Genomic DNA, 16241 nt, shown 5'->3' with positions numbered 1-16241 from the left:
ATTTATGATTAGTTATTTATTTTATTGTACCATTATAATTAGGATTTATCATCAAGACTCCTCAGAAGACTAACTTACGTGTTCGCTTTAACGACCTTTCCCCTACCGCTATTACTTCACCACTACCTTATCTTTAATGTGAGTTTACATAACCCTTTTTTTCATATTTTATATTTTGGGGGTAGCATGTATACCTTATTAACTTTACTCTTGTTTTATTTCCTCATCCTAGTCAAAACACAATTCAATTTATATTTATGTGTGATTATTGCATGCTTTATGATTATGTTCTATGTGCTTAATTGTTTATTTTATGTAGTGGTTGGTATCCCATCCTCATCTAGTATGATCACACATTTACCCAAGTATATTGATTTTGTATCAATAGGAATGAGTCCACATCTATTTAGTTGCTTACATTTTCATAAGTTTTGTAATGCTCACCACATATGAATTGTGATTTACCTATACATAGATACAACTAAAACTTAGGTATTCTCACCAACATTAGTGTTGACAAACTCCATTTTCATACATGCTACAGGTACAAGTAATTGATGTTGTTCAAGATGGAAGAGATTAGTTTTCGCCTTAGGATATTTAATTCAAATTACAAGTTACGATGTACATTAGTTCTACTTATTAAATTTGTGTACTTGCTTAATGTTAATGAAATTAAATAATTATTATCGTTTTAATTAGTGTCTTTTGAGCTATTGTCCAATCAATACGTTACGCCCCGACATGTTCCGCCTTTGGTCGGGGTGTGAAACTTCCGACCTCAACGTTCAAGAAATTAGTTCACGGGATAGTGATGCGTCGACTCAAGGAGCTAAAATCATCAGGGGAAGAATAATACGAGCTGCACTCTTTTTTCCTTAGCTATGGTTTTATCCCACTGGGTTTTCCTAGCAAGGTTTTTAATAAGACATCATCAACAAACATATTTCGTCAAATGGATAGTTAAGGGGGAGTGTTATAAATTATTAGCCATTCAAGTGACTCTCCACATGTATTTGCCATAAAATGATGACTCTTAATATGTTTAACTCCTCTTTAATTTAGTTTTGTGTTAATGTGAGGAACCTATAAATAATGGTATTATACTTCATATTGTGATGAAAATAAGAAATCATTCCCTTATTCTCTCTATTGCTAATATGTTCATAACAATAACTTATTTTAGTAGTATTGTATACAATGTGTGTAGTGGTAGGAAGCTTGAGTTTTTAATAGAGGCCCAAGTTCAATCCCCAATTACAACAATTGGGAGGGGCCAAGGTTGTTCATCGAATCGAGTAACAAATTACCAAGTTAAATCAAATAGAATAATTACTTTTTTTGCCAGTATTCGTATTCGATTAAAAGTTGAACTATTCGATTCGTATTCGTATTATATGCCCAATTCAAAATTCGTATCTGAAACTCGAATTCGAATAAGTTCGATTTGAATTCGAATAAATTCGATCTGATTCAAGTTTACCTATGCCAAGAACTTTGAAAACCATAATCATAATTGCAAAACAAACATATATGTAACATCCTAGAAAAATCCCATAATTATTTTGGACTAAAAATGTCAACTTTGAAAGTTGAAGGTTTAAAAATATTCACAAGATAAGTAATGAGAAAAAATGAGACAAGTTAAATAAAGATATCTCATGTTAAGGAAATAAGAAAATTTCATTCCACATGGAAAGATGGAAGAAAATAGAAGCATTCCACATAAGTATAAATAAGGAAGATAACATTCATCCCACATGGAAACAAGAAAATAAATGGAAGCTCTTTATAAGGAAGCAAGTTTCCATAGAAATGTTTTAATGTGACTAACCACTCTCCATAGTCCTAGCGGAGGGTGCGAAACACCCGACGCACACGCGCACGGACATGGAATCTGGCGATGGGCGTAATGTGGCGTTTTGATGGTGCACTTTGCACTTCGCACGCTCGCATCGCCGCAAGTCGCATAAGGGCCGATTTAGTATTTTTAGAAAATGGAAATATGATCCAGAAGTGGCAAGTTATCAAAGAAGGACCAAAAGTGAAAAATTTGATTCCAGGACCCAACGCGCTACGTGATGAGCCCAGGAACTACACCATCGCGCTATGCGATGGGGGTGTATGAGTCACCAGACACGTGTCGCAACGGGGGGACACGTGGCAGATGCTAAGGCTGAGTCAGCATGCCACGCATCAAACCTTGACATCGCGCTACGCGATGCCCCTGAAGAAGGGACCATCGCGCTATGCGATGGTGCCCAATTTCAGCTATAAATACGTGGGAATACGACACTTCCCAACTCACACACAAATCACACATTCTACACACATTTAGCCTCGGTTTGCGTGCCAACCTTGTAGTGCGTTCCAAGCCTTGAAGTTCCGACGGTTTGAGCCTCGATACGCGATAGAAAGTAGAAGTGCTGCCTTTACAAGCTTAGGCAACAAACCCCAAGTACCCGCATAAGATAGGGGTTCTGCCTAAATATTATTTTATTATTATTATTATTATTATTATTATTATATTATATGGCTTAGACCATAGTCAGGGGTATAGCCCAAACCTTGATCATAAGTATATTTACAAAAGCTTTAGATATGCAAATATTATAGTTAAAATAATGTTTCTTCATGATTAAGAAACCTAAGCTTTTACATACAAGAAGATATAGTAGTTTCTTCACAATTAAGAAACATTTTATATACAAGAGATACAGTTTTCTTCACGACTAAGAAACGTAAGATTTTTACATACCAGGATTATAGTTATTCAATGTTTCTTCTTGAAGAAGAAACCTATCAATAGATGTTTCTTCATGAAGAAGAAACTCAACACATGATTTGTAAACAGATGAAAAGTTTACGGGTCTAAATATTTTATTCCAACAAATAATCAGTCAAGGTTTAAAGCTATCAAAACCAGACTAAAGGTCTGTAGCTGGATCAAGAGACAATCCAGGTATTTATATAAATTTATTCTATTATATAGATCGATCATCATTCACAAAGGTTTTCAAACGAGATCACCACATCATTCAGAAAAGACAATCACAATCACAGGTGAATACGTTAAACCTTTTTCAGTCAGTCATTAAGATAAACGAGTTGTTTATCTTAAACTAAGTCAAATATGAGATTACGTGATCTCTAATTTTAAGGGATTACGTGATCCCTAAGTCACAAGGTAGATAATAAAAGCAACTCAGACCGTATACACATGTGTCTGGATCTAAACATAACTATCTAGTCTTACAATCAAGGCTACGTGGCCGTAGGCTAAACAGTCATAACAAAAGTTCTCCAATGGACATTAGTTCTTGGAGAACCATAATTGTGTGTGTATGGAAGTGGCACAAGTTCCCAGAAATAAGAGACGTTTTTGCTAAGTTTGTTCCAAACTATCTTGTCCATCAAAATGTTTTCAGAGTCAACGATTCACCAGCATATCGCTGATGTATTTTTCTCCCTCATTACAGGAAAGCACGCATAGTACAGATAGCAAGACATAATAGTCATTCGGGGAGTTAGATGCTCGCAGATGGAGATGGCTCAGTTTTTTTTAAATAAATAAAATATTGTAAACAACAATAAACAAAGGTTTGTAAACCAAAAATACTTGGATATTTATTATCGAGATTTTCAAAATAAATTATTATCAAGACTTCCGTTAATAACCCGCAACTCTGATATATTTTCAAAACAGGTACCAACTACAGGTGTCACGCCTTGGCCCTAAGTCGGGGTGTGACAATATAAATTTAAACTAGCTGCAATACCACATGATAATAAGTTCAAAACAAAAGTACAAATAGTTTAAAATTCAAAATATTCAAAACGAGAAGTCAATAACACCTATAATGGTATGGGCTAATAAGCAAAAATGTGGCCTATTTGATTTAATCAATTAGTAATTGGCTTTTATTATTTATGGATTTGACCCAAATTTAAAAAAATAATTTTATATATACATATATGTAAATTTATATATAATTTGAATTCGAATTTCGAATGCAATCGAAAATATATCATAAATTCGTATTCGATTCATATTTGATCAATATACTCGAATATGAATCGAATTCCAACTTTTTAAAACCTAATTCGAATCGAATCGAATTGCGAATGCGAATTGAAATCTGAACAACCTTAGGATAGGGCATGTGCGGATCAATGACGGAAGACTAAGGTCTTTGAGGTCTCTAGTTCGATCTTGAGGGTGTCCGGGTTTTATCACCTGTAGGCCTTCGGGCCGGTGGGTTCCCCCAGAACTTGAGGTAACTTGGAGTAGCTTAAGGTCATTGTACGACTAGGTTGGGCCAACTAGCGGTGGCCTTTTGCCATTTGATCACCCCCTACGTGTAACATCTAGGAAAAACTCATATTTATTTTGGGTTAAAGTTGCCAACTTTGAAAGTTGAAGGATTAAAAATAATCTTAAAGGCAAGTAATGAGAAAAATGAGATAAGAAAAAAATTAAGCATCTTATGTTTAAGGGAGTAGGAAAATCCTTCACACCTGGAAAGATGGAAGAAAGTGGAAGCATTCCACATGGGTATAAATAAGGAAAAGGTATTTTCATCCCACATGGAAACAAACAAAGAAATGGAAGCTCTTTATAAGGAAGCAAGTTTCCATAGAAATGTTTTAATGTGGCTAACCACTCTCCATAGTCCTAGCGAAGGGTGCGAAGCACCCTACGCGCTCGGACACGGACACGGACTCGGGCGATGGGCGTAATGTGGCGTTTTGATGGCGCACTTGGCACTTCGCACGCTCGCATCGCCAAGGGCCGCTTTAGTATTTTTGGAAAATGGAAGTATGATCAAGAAGTGGCAAGTTATCAAAGACGAGGGACTAAAAATAAAAATCTGAATTCTGGAACCCATCGCGCTACGCGATGAGCCCAGCCTCAAGACCATCGCGCTACGCGACGGTCCATGATGACGCAACAGACACGTGGCAGACGCTAGGGCTGAGTCAGCAGCCACGTGTCAATTTCCTGACATCGCGCTACGCGATGGCTCAAGACAAGGGACCATCGCGCTACGCGATGGATCCCAAATTCGGCTATAAAAGGGGAGGCTCACGACATTTCATTCCACACCTCCAACACACACATTTTCACATAGTTAGCCTAGGTTTGTTTGCCGGTCTCGTGAAGCGTGCCAAGCCCCGAAGCTTTGACGGTTTAAGGTGTAGTACGCAATATAGAGTAGAAGTGTCGCTCGATCAGCCTTAGATAACTAACTCTGAATACCCGTACGAGGTAGGGGTTCTGTTTCAATATTATTTTATTATTATTATAATGGCTTAGACCATAGTCGGGGGTATAGCCCGAACCTTGATCACTGTCAAATATAATATAGCTTTTCATAAGCAAAGGTTATAGTTAAATATAGTTTCTTCACGATTAAGAAACGTAATCATTTACATGAAAAAGTTATAGTTAAATAGTATTTCTTAATGACTAAGAAAGATACTATTCATTCACACAGGTAAAGTAATGTTTCTTCTTGAAGAAGAAACATGGTATAAATGTTTCTTCATGAAGAAGAAACTTGATATATAATTAATAAATAAACAAAGGGACTAAATGTCCATATGTTTTATACAAACAAATAAATTATCAAGGTTACAGCTAGACAAAAAAGAATACGGGGTCTGAAGCTAGATCGTAGATCTAGATATTTATACAAATGCTATACTTGTACTATAGGTTCGAGATAACAACCAATCAATCAATCCGAAAGCTGAAAACTGAGACAGGAATCAGTAACAGAAACTGATTTACAGACAGGGGTCAGTAACCGAAACTGATCAATATATAGGAATCAGTGTCAGAAACTGATTACAATCATAAAAGGTGAATACACCCCAAACTTTTACAACTCTTTTAGAGTCTGAACTGTTTGCAAGGGATTTACGAATCCTTAAAACTTTGTGTTGCAATAATAAGAAACGGGCATACTCAAATTGTAACATCCGTATTACGAGATTACTAAATAAAAGAAAATTATTGTTTCGTGTGAGTCGCTCGTTTAAATGGGTGCGTGTTTATATTTGATAAGGATTAGGATTGGTGAAGGAAGTGGGTGGTGGGGTCCATAGCTCTCTATATAAGGCCATCCCCCCATCCCTTCACCATTTCTTCCCACAACACACACACACTCCCTAGAACACACACATACTCTCTCTCAAGACCCGAATCTGATTCCGGGCTAAAGTAAGGAATATCTTGGTGATCAAGTGTCTTCAAACAACAAGATCACGTCCAGATCCTCGAGTTGTCCAGATCCGAACCAAACCCGAAGCCAAAGGTGAGTTTTAGCCAACAAGGTTAAGTTTTGTGGTTGAGTTCGACATGCAAATCGATATCTTAGTAGATCGGGTTGTAGGATGTAAGAAAAACATAAACTTGGTGAGTCTTACCCTCACGAGTATGAAATAGGACAAAAAGGTGATGTTTGGACCTCATAAAACACGGGTATACAAAGTTGGTACGACCCAAAACCCATAAAAAGGGTAAAACCGGGTCCTAAGGAGGAAATAAGGAGAAAAATGGCTTTAAAATGGTAAAAGCGAAGAAAAAGGTAATTTCGCATTGCACAGCCATGCGAAGCGAAAAAGGTTGTTTCGCATCGCACAGCCATGCGAAGCGAAAAAGGTTATTTCGCATCGCATGACCATGCGAAGCGAAAAAGTTCCATGCGAAGCGAAAAAGTTCCAGCTCAACCCCAGCCAGGAACTCTGCTCCTTGGACCCTGCTAGGGGCAGCCGCCCCTAGACCCCGTTAGCAGGGGCGCTGCCCCCGGACCCTCGTTAGTTGAGGGTTCGTAAACTTAAATGTAGAAAGTAGTGGTAATAGATAATTGACACGTGTATTGTATTATACAGTTAGCCGTGCACAGCTAAAGAAGGGCATTACTATTAACGACGAGAGAAACCGACTTCAGGTGAGTTTCTAGCCCCTTTATCCGTTATGTTTTTGGGGCTGTGTGCTTACTCCTTTGTGATAGTTGTTAATACACTTAACTTAAGTGGTAAGTGTATGATATGTGTATGATATATGTATGACTAAATAGTGAATGTTATTATGGAATGTTTATACGAATGAGTACATATACGTATATACATGACCAGAAGATATGTAAAGTATGCATGAATGAAAATGAATGTATGATCGAGTGACGTGACAAGTATAGTTATTGGAGACAAAGGGACCAGACCCTAATAATATCTGAGACAGAAGGGACTAGACCCTGATAATATCTGAGACAGAAGGGACCAGACCCTAATAATATATGAGACAAAGGGGACCAAACCCTAATAATATCTCAGACAGAAGGGACCAGACCCTAATAATATCTGTGATGGTAGAGATAGAATAGCCTATGGTAAATCACAAGGCCTTATGAAAGAAAGTATGTAAGCGCGTGTGCATGTATATAAAGTTTGTATGAAAGAAGTAAGAGTAAGTAAGGTATGAATACGTATCTTCGGATCCGTATGAGTAAGGATATGAATGTATTGTATGTTAAATGTTTAACTAGAACTCACTCAGCATAGCTGACTTTTAGTATGCACGCAGGCAAATAGATTGAGACAGCTGGCTTGAGGAGGGACACATGGCTTGGACGGAAGAGATTGGCATCTACGAAGAAGTGTCAAGATTGTTTTAATTAATCACAATTTGTATGTTAAGACAATAATGAATGTTTTGTAATGTGATGTATGAAGTTTTAAATTATTCCGCGAAAGTTTTAATTAACTCTGATTTTAGAACTGTGTTTATGAGTAAATCCAACACCAAAGTAGGGTTATCGGGAACGGGGCCTTACACAAATTAAGAGTATACATGTTTCTGGATCCATACATACATGGTGACTCGGATTTCCCCGAGGCCATGCATATCGTCATACATGCCTCTAGTAGTCTACGGGACTGATCAGAGAAATGATATTGTGTATATGATTATGATTAATTGTACATGTACTTAGGGTAATTTTAACCCAATTGAGTTTGGTGCCTAATGAGTATTGTCACAAAGGTATTGTTATTTTTTACACACTGGTATTATTGAGTCAGTGTCATTCACCGGCTGTGTGATGACGTATTTTTCCCCCACATTTCAGGGAAATTGTAAAGAATAGAACTGACAGGCAAGACTGATAGAAGATTGGAGACAGTCATGAGAGGTGATCTGATGGCTTAGATATTTTATTCAGAATATTATAAAGAATGATATTTTCAAAAGATATGTATTTAAATTATTAAACGGGTATTCAACTCCCGAGATTCTAATATAATAATATTTTACCTGAAAAGACTTCCGCTGATATTTTATATATTATTCAACGGGTATTCTGACCCGGCATTTTATAAATGAATATTATAAGACTTCCGCTAATAATCCGCAACTCTGATATATTTTCAAAACCGGATACCAACTAACGGGCGTCGCACCCAAGCCCTGAGTCGGGGTGTGACACTACGGAGTACCTAGCCAATTCTCTGTTTGTCAGCCGTTCAACAAAAATTGAAAATAAACAAAACAAATCTACACATTTTCATTTTGATTTTGGTCCTTTATAATTTGGGGTACCAGTAAGAAGCTTGGGTTTTTTAATGAATACACAGATTCAATACTCAAAAATAACACTTTGGGGATGGCGCATGGGTGGCTCATTGAATGAATACTTGGATCTTTTTTTTTTATCTCTAGTTTGATCCTAAGTGCATCTGGGTTTTACAACTAGTGGGCCTTCGGGAGGGTGGGTTTCTCCAAAATTGGAGATAACTTGGGTGGGTTTTCTTCAAAACTGGAGATAACTTTGAGGTGCTTAATGGCTTCATACGGCTGACATGGCCGAGCGGTGTCAGCGGCAACCCCCCCCCCCCCCCCCCAATTTGATCGGGGCCGCCCAAGGGCAAAGTTATTGTTGAAATTTCACTGCGTGATGCTTTGGAGCTTTTTTTTTAATAAACCAAAGCACAAATGTTTGGGTTTTGTGAGTTGCAAGAGCCAGAGTTGCTTGAGAAGAAAAATAAGATGTGGTTGAGAAGAACGAGAAAAGAGTTTGTAGGGAAGAAATGAAGCGGTTTGAGAAGAGAAGATCGGCTAATATTATCTTTATTTATATTAATATTATGTTTTTAATTTAATATCTTAAATGTATAATTTTTTAATTTATTTTCTTAAATATAATTTTTTTAATTTATTTTATTAAATGTAATGTGATGTTTTAAATATATCAAATATTTTGCTTTTTTAGTTTTAGTTATATTTTGCAACTTTAAAAAATAAAATAAAATTAATTTTAGTTATATTAAATTAGTCTTAGTTATATAAGTATTATATTAATTATTATTTTATTTGAAAAGGGGGAGCGTGAATTAGTGATCATTTCCATAATATTGTGAAAGAGAGTGAAGTAAAATGAAGCATATGTGACGTTGACTTGATATTTACGAAATGAAAAGTAAAATGACATCCATACCATGTCGTCTTTATCAAAAGTTTGGTGGTTGAGTTTCCAGACGTTTTAGGCTATCCATGAAAAGGGTCACTTCATATTACCAAATACAAAACGTCGTTATCTTTCAGGCTTCATCATGTAATCAAAGAGACAACCATGAGGCAAGCTTATATAACCAAATAACACCCCTCCTTTCCGTCATTTTCTTCCTCAGTAGCGTAAATTTACGCTTTTTTCTCTGAAAATTTTTAAACGTATTGACAACCCCCCTCCCCTACTCCCTCAGGGCCGCCGGAAACAGGGTCCCAGGTTCACAACTAAACAACTACCGTCAATTTGTAGGAAAATAAAAAATTCGGCTAGCATCAAACCCCTAAAGGGTGTTCCTTAACCACTTGATTCCGCCGGTGATAATACTACAAAAAAGCTAATAAATTTAAAATGAGTAATTAAGAATTTGAAGTACCTTTGTCCATGTATCAGGATTTAACTTCAGTGTATAATTATTCCACCCGGAACTATCTAAACCAATGGTAAGTGGACCTACATCACCATCAAGAGTAGATTCAGTGTTTGACCGGGAAGGCATAGGTGTATAGTTTCTTTTATAAATTTATAACATATTATGCTCAAAGACCCAAGCACCTGATTCATAAAAGATTCATAATTATTTTAGGATCAAACCAAACTTTTTGAGTCCAACATGTTTAATTTTGTTTTGGAAATTATCAATTAAGTTGTAATTAAATGAAGTGTTGAAAAAGAAGCAGTTGTAAGTTTACGAATGAACTTGTAATTGACCCTTTTTAAAAAATAAAATCACGCGAAGGTCAATTAAATAGGCTTGTAGCTATATAAATTACATGGAAAATACTAGGTTCAGCGACAGTTTGAGCGGGGAAATTTCCACACAAAGTTGACCGCTGAGCGGCACCAAGAAGACATGAGTGGTGTTTTCCGCCGGCGCCGCTGGCCAGGTGTGCTGTTGGACGGCAAATCGACACCCACTCCGTATAGTCTAATGTGTATTTCAGCTATTATGTTTACAATACGTAGTTTATTTAATGCAAGTTTTTGGCGTGACCGATTTAGGTTTGACTCGTTCTAGGTTGAACTTTTTTGCGCTCATCGGCTAAAATTTCTGTATCCGCCACTTATCACCAAAAAAAAATAGTTTTATTAAAATTTAACAACTTAATTCGGCCAATCAAATGACCATCTAGTTCGATTTACAATAATAAAAAACCGTTACTGAACCAAGCCATGATATCATATTTGTTTAAAGGGCAATTAAGCATAACAAATTTACCAACTTGATAGAGGAAAGGGAAAAGCCCGGAGGTGCCAGGTCCACCGGTCAGATAAATAAGAAGAGGATCGTGTGCTGGATCTCCTTGCGACTCAACAAAATAGTAAAAGAATTGAATTTCATCATCCGCGCCCACTCCTACATACCTTTTCACATAAATAATAAGTTAAAAGCAATAAAAGTATATATTATTCGAAGAAAAAAAATAAGTTACATATATATATATATATATACCCAGTTTCAAGAGTGAAAGGAAGATCACCAGCAAAGCCAGGGAGGTACTTGATGATGGATTTGGAGTGTGATAATGTAACAAAGATGAAAAGTGTTATAATGTAAGCAGACTCCATAATAATAGTTCTATTATTATTAGACCACTCTCAACTTATTCACCAATTTATGCTTTTCTATTGTACTACCCCTCTTCAATTATGCGCGTGCTTTAAGTTAAATGATGTATAAGTTGGTGGGTTGACAGTCTACCTAAACCATGCCATTAATTAGATCCATGATCAGTTCTTATATTTTCTTACGAACCTAATATGTCACATTAAATCCTTTACTTTTCTTTTCCATGGGGGTGTATATATATGATCAGTTTTTATTTTTTTAAAGGTTTTTTTCCATGTATTTTTCAAGTATAGATTGGATTATTTAAGGGTTTTCATGTTTTAGGGTTATTTTTTAGGTATTTTTTGGGTAATTTCAGGTATATATCGGTTATTGGAAAAATCCGGTTTAGGTATTGGAAAAACCCGGTTCTGGGTATGGAACCGGTTCCGGGTTTCAGGTATTCTCGGGTACAAATTGGGTCCGGCTTCGAGTACGGGTTTTGGTACTGAAATGCATACCCTATCCGTATCCTATGTGTATGGGCTCAGGTATTAAAACCTGGGTATAAAAAACATGTTCAGGTTTCTTTTTTCAGGTCCGGTTCTGGGTTCGGTATTTTTTTTGCACCTTTACTTGTAGGGTACGTTCAATGTAAATAAATCTAAATGGGTCATTTTTAAAGAAAAGACACCAACCCACTTTAAGATCATTCTCAACCTATTCTCTAAAAGTATATGAGGAAATCTATAAATTATATGGTATGGTTATGAGTGGTTGTGAGTAAAGGGAAAGAAAATGTTATATGAGAAAATTAAATTTAAGGCTACACTATTCATACCGTATAATATTTTAATATTTTCTGTAAGTGGTTGTGAGCGAATGAGAGAAAATATAATGATAAAGGTATAAAGAGTATTATTTAATTAAACAGGGGAGAGAAAATACAGTGATTTTTAGTGCAGTTATATGTTATATATTAATTTTCCTATCTACCTATTCTAATAAAATGAAATAACTGTGGACACGTGTCAGTTTGTGGTTAAACATCATAATTTTTCCCTCCAAACTAATAATTATGTCATTATGTCAATAATTATTCACTTTCCTTTTACACTTCATTTATATTATATCTATAACATGATTAAATTATTCACTTTTCTTTAAACTTTATTTTATTATATATACTATGCATTTTTATAAAAATAAATGTTCTTATAAATTATATAAATATATGCTTTAAATCTATCCATTTATTTTTTCAGTTAATTTACTAAACTATATATATGTTAAATGTAATAATATATACCATTCACTTTTATATATAATGAAGTTTATCATAGTCAGTTTTTTGGGTTTTTTTATCGATGATTGTTTCAGGTTTTTTGTGGGACTTAAATTTGATTGTTACGGGTCAAAATTTGGTAAATAGATTGTGTGGTACAAGTTAATTACATTTGACTCAAAATTTTTTACGTGTTAAAAAAGTGTAATATGAGTATTTTTAAAAGTGTGAGAATGCAAGTAGATTTATCATCAAATTGTTATGAGTTCAAAGTTTTGACTTGAAAATGTCAAAAAAATGAAAGTTAGAATTTTAAACGTGATTTATGTTTCGAATTTATTTTCAATGACATTGTTGGAATAATGAAAAGATTCGAGATTTGGCTAATTGACTATTTTTACCACATCTATTAAAATTTAAGAAAAGACGGCGTACACTTTCGACATGCTATCTCCAGGCCTATCAATGCTTCTAACTTTTATCAAATTTGAAACAGTTGTGTCAGCATTGACTTTTTCTTTCATGGTGATTAAAATGTAGTGTGTGAAACATGTCTTACAAAATTATGCTTAAGTGAAGCAAAACATTTACAAAACTGAATAGGTTAACGTGTTATTTTTATATGTTGTCATTATGGCAAAGTCGAGAAGCTCCCTCAAAATTATAAAAATCATTTTATAGCTCAGAAATATTATTGTATGTAAAGTCTTTTTTGAAATTGGTTCATAACCAAAATTTTTTCAATTGTGTGTGTGTGTGTATCAAATTTCCAATAGATGGATCGTTCTCAGGTATGTTTTTGCACTTGCGTTGTTTTTGTTATTATTATTATTTTTTATTAAGTACATTTTTTTGATAAAAAAATCATTTTCTGATATAAATAAAATCAATTTATATACACATAGTATAGATATAAGTATAGATGTAATCATTTTCCATATACAATATGTACTTATTTACTTTATTGGAAAATTAGAAATAAATAATCCCACCTTTTGTGTATTGGCCGATAATAATCCCACTTTTAAAAATCATTAGCAATGGTCCAACCTTTTAACTATTTTTGTCTCATTGGTCCTCCGTTAAAAAATACTTAACGTCGTTATGTTTTTTTCCCTAGTTTCAAACCGATTTTTTAGGGCTTTTGATCGGAAGAACGAAATGAGTCGACTGATGTAAAACTTATTTCGAAACGGTGATTCAAATGGCTTAATTTTTGTTAATTGAAAATTCAAGCAACCGAATTGAAACATTGTTTCGTCGTTTGGATCACCATTTCGAGATAAGTTTTACATCAGTCGACTCGTATCGTTCTTCCAATCAAAAGCCCTAAAACATCGGTTTGAAACTAGGGAAAAAACATAACGACGTTAAGTATTTTTTAACGGAGGACCAGTGAGACAAAAATAGTTAAAAGGTGGGACCATTGCTAGTAATTTTTAAAGGTGAGATTATTATCAGCCAATACATAAAAGGTGGGATACTTTTTTATTTATAACTTTATTATTTGGATCATATCGTATATTACACGAGCTCTAAAGCTAGTATATCATATATTGTAAGGAATTGGCTGTGAATGCTCTAACATAGTTAAAAGCACAAATAACGACCTAATAATTTTATTGTTTTCTTTTCTCTTATACAAAAATACATGTACGCTCCACCAGTCTTGCCTACAATTATCAACAGTTGGTAAAACAAATTCAGTTACACTAATGAATTACGAATATTAAAAATTTCTATTTCTATTACGACCTCACAGTTAAAAAGTTCTGGTTCCGCTATTGGCAGCTTGCCCTAAAATATAATTAGCATGTCAACTATTTAATGATGGAATGAAATGAAATAACTGTCTCATGCTGTAAGGCCCACGATGGCTGTTTGGCGTAGTCTGATCTAGAAGTGCACAAATTGGGTTTTTCAAATACCCGGGTTCGGGTATGGAACCGGGTTCGGGTATGACCGGGTATTGAAAAGTCGGGTATTGGCAATACCCGGGTCGGGTTCGGGTCTGGGTATTGTTTCTAAAAACCATACCCTATGCATCGGGTTCGGGTCGGGTATAGAACCAGGTATTATAAAACAGGGTATTTGAATACCCTATTTCCGGGTATTGAATAAACCCTATTTTCAGGTTTTTTTTCGGTTTTTTCGGGTTTTTTCGCGTATAGATGGGATTTTTTAAGAGGTTTCACTTTTTAGAGGTATATTCGGATTTTTTTAGGTATTTTTCAGGTATTTTCGGATACAAATCGGGTATTTTAAAAATCCGGTTTCGGGTATTGGAGAAACCTGGTTTCGGGTATGGAACCGGTTCCGGGTTTCGGGTATTACCAGGTATAAATCGGGTCCGGTTCCGGGTACGGGTTTGGTACTGAAATGCATACCCTATCTGTACCCTACGGGTAGGGTCGGGTACGGGTTCGGGTATGAAAAACCCGGGTATTAAAAAAACCGGTTTCGGGTATTTTTTTTGTGTCCGGTTTCGAGTTCGGGTATTTTGTGCACCTCTAGTCTGATCTGATGCCCATGTTTCTTTGTGGGGCTTTCAATCTATGGACCATTGGTTAAAAGAAAACAACTTAACAAGGTAATGAAGTGTTAGAAGACTGGACCAAAGAGGTATAACCGATAGTGATATGGTTTCCGGTTTGTATTTTGTCCGTTTACCGTAATTATGCCCTATGTTGAAGTCGTTAAAAACCTAAAATAATAAAAACGGGTTTTCTAGGGGCACCACCCCTTTTTGCTAATACATCGATCAATACGTCGCGTATAGGGCTATACGCGACGTATTGGTGGGTTTTTTAGAAAAAACCCACCAAATTTGTCCTATTATGTTTTTTTTCCTTTTTTCTTTCTTTGTTTTCTTTTATTTTCTTCTTATTATTATTGTTATTTATCAGTATTGGAAGAAAATTAGGGTTTTAAAAAAATGAAAAAAAAAAACTTATGAGATGTGTAGTAGAATAATTCATTGCTCCAACATAACTAGCACCAGGTTGAGATATTAGTTTGATGAGTTTGAATCTCTCGGGTCAGTGGTATCCGCTAACGGTAGCGTTAACGGAGTCCATGATTTGAACAGTGAAATGGAAATTCGATTTTAGGGTTTGGAAACTGTTATTATCGAAAGCCGAATGAAAATTTTGAAAGGCTAAATAGAATCATGAGTTGAGTGGTGTGGTGTGGAGGAAGGAAGATGGTGAGTTTGCTATGGGTGACAGTTAGCGGGAAGGTTGAAAATTTGAATATTTAGTTTGCTAGTAAGTATTAAGTAATGTGAGGATGGCCATTTTTTCGATGGATTTATATTTTTCTTTAATGACGAATTAAATATTTATTTCGAATCATACACGATAAAATGCAAATATCATTTATCCTTACTTGATTAACGTTTTGAGCCACTAACTTTTTTTTTTATATACACCGCTTGTTATATCGACAAATTATATGGTTTAATTTAGGGTTTTGGAACTTTAGAAATTTGATAAAGGGTGTTCAGTTACATGGCTTATTTGGGAAAATTGACATTGCCAAACTTTCAATATATGTATTATACTATTATAGCAACTTACCTTAACATTTTGAATTAGTGACTTAATGCTCTTAAGCTTTCTATGAGGTCATATCTTTATGTTAAGCTCCCTACATCTTTTTTTAAACATTGTCAAACCAACATTTAATTTCTTGGCTGCTTTCGTTATCGGCATCTCGAAAATGGTAAGTGACCATCATCCCAACAATCCAACAAGCTTAAATATTCATCGATAGGGTCGAAATATGGAAACCTGAAAGTTTTGTCTTGTTTAACCCCATTGTCACCAGAGCTTTCTCT

The 16241-nt window shown here is 35.2% G+C and overlaps 1 protein-coding gene across 1 annotated transcript in view; it reads right to left on the bottom strand.

Moving 5' to 3' along the window:
* LOC143547133 (serine carboxypeptidase-like 16) overlaps positions 1 to 11138 on the bottom strand; it is a 34937-nt gene extending 23799 nt beyond the window's left edge. Inside the window, exons 1-3 of the mRNA XM_077038631.1 lie at positions 11023 to 11138; positions 10789 to 10934; positions 9946 to 10022 (exon numbers count right to left, since the gene is read on the bottom strand). Of these exons, the coding sequence (XP_076894746.1) occupies positions 9946 to 10022; positions 10789 to 10934; positions 11023 to 11138 (339 nt within the window). The remainder of the gene's footprint in view (positions 1 to 9945; positions 10023 to 10788; positions 10935 to 11022) is intronic.
* Between the last annotated feature and the right edge of the window lie 5103 nt (positions 11139 to 16241).

This window comes from Bidens hawaiensis, unplaced genomic scaffold (assembly GCF_021521415.1).
Source record: "Bidens hawaiensis isolate Kalapana, Puna unplaced genomic scaffold, B.hawaiensis_p1.1 tig00014644_1, whole genome shotgun sequence".
In the NCBI taxonomy this organism is placed as follows: Eukaryota; Viridiplantae; Streptophyta; class Magnoliopsida; order Asterales; family Asteraceae; genus Bidens; species Bidens hawaiensis.
This window is presented reverse-complemented; position numbering and strand designations above follow the sequence as displayed.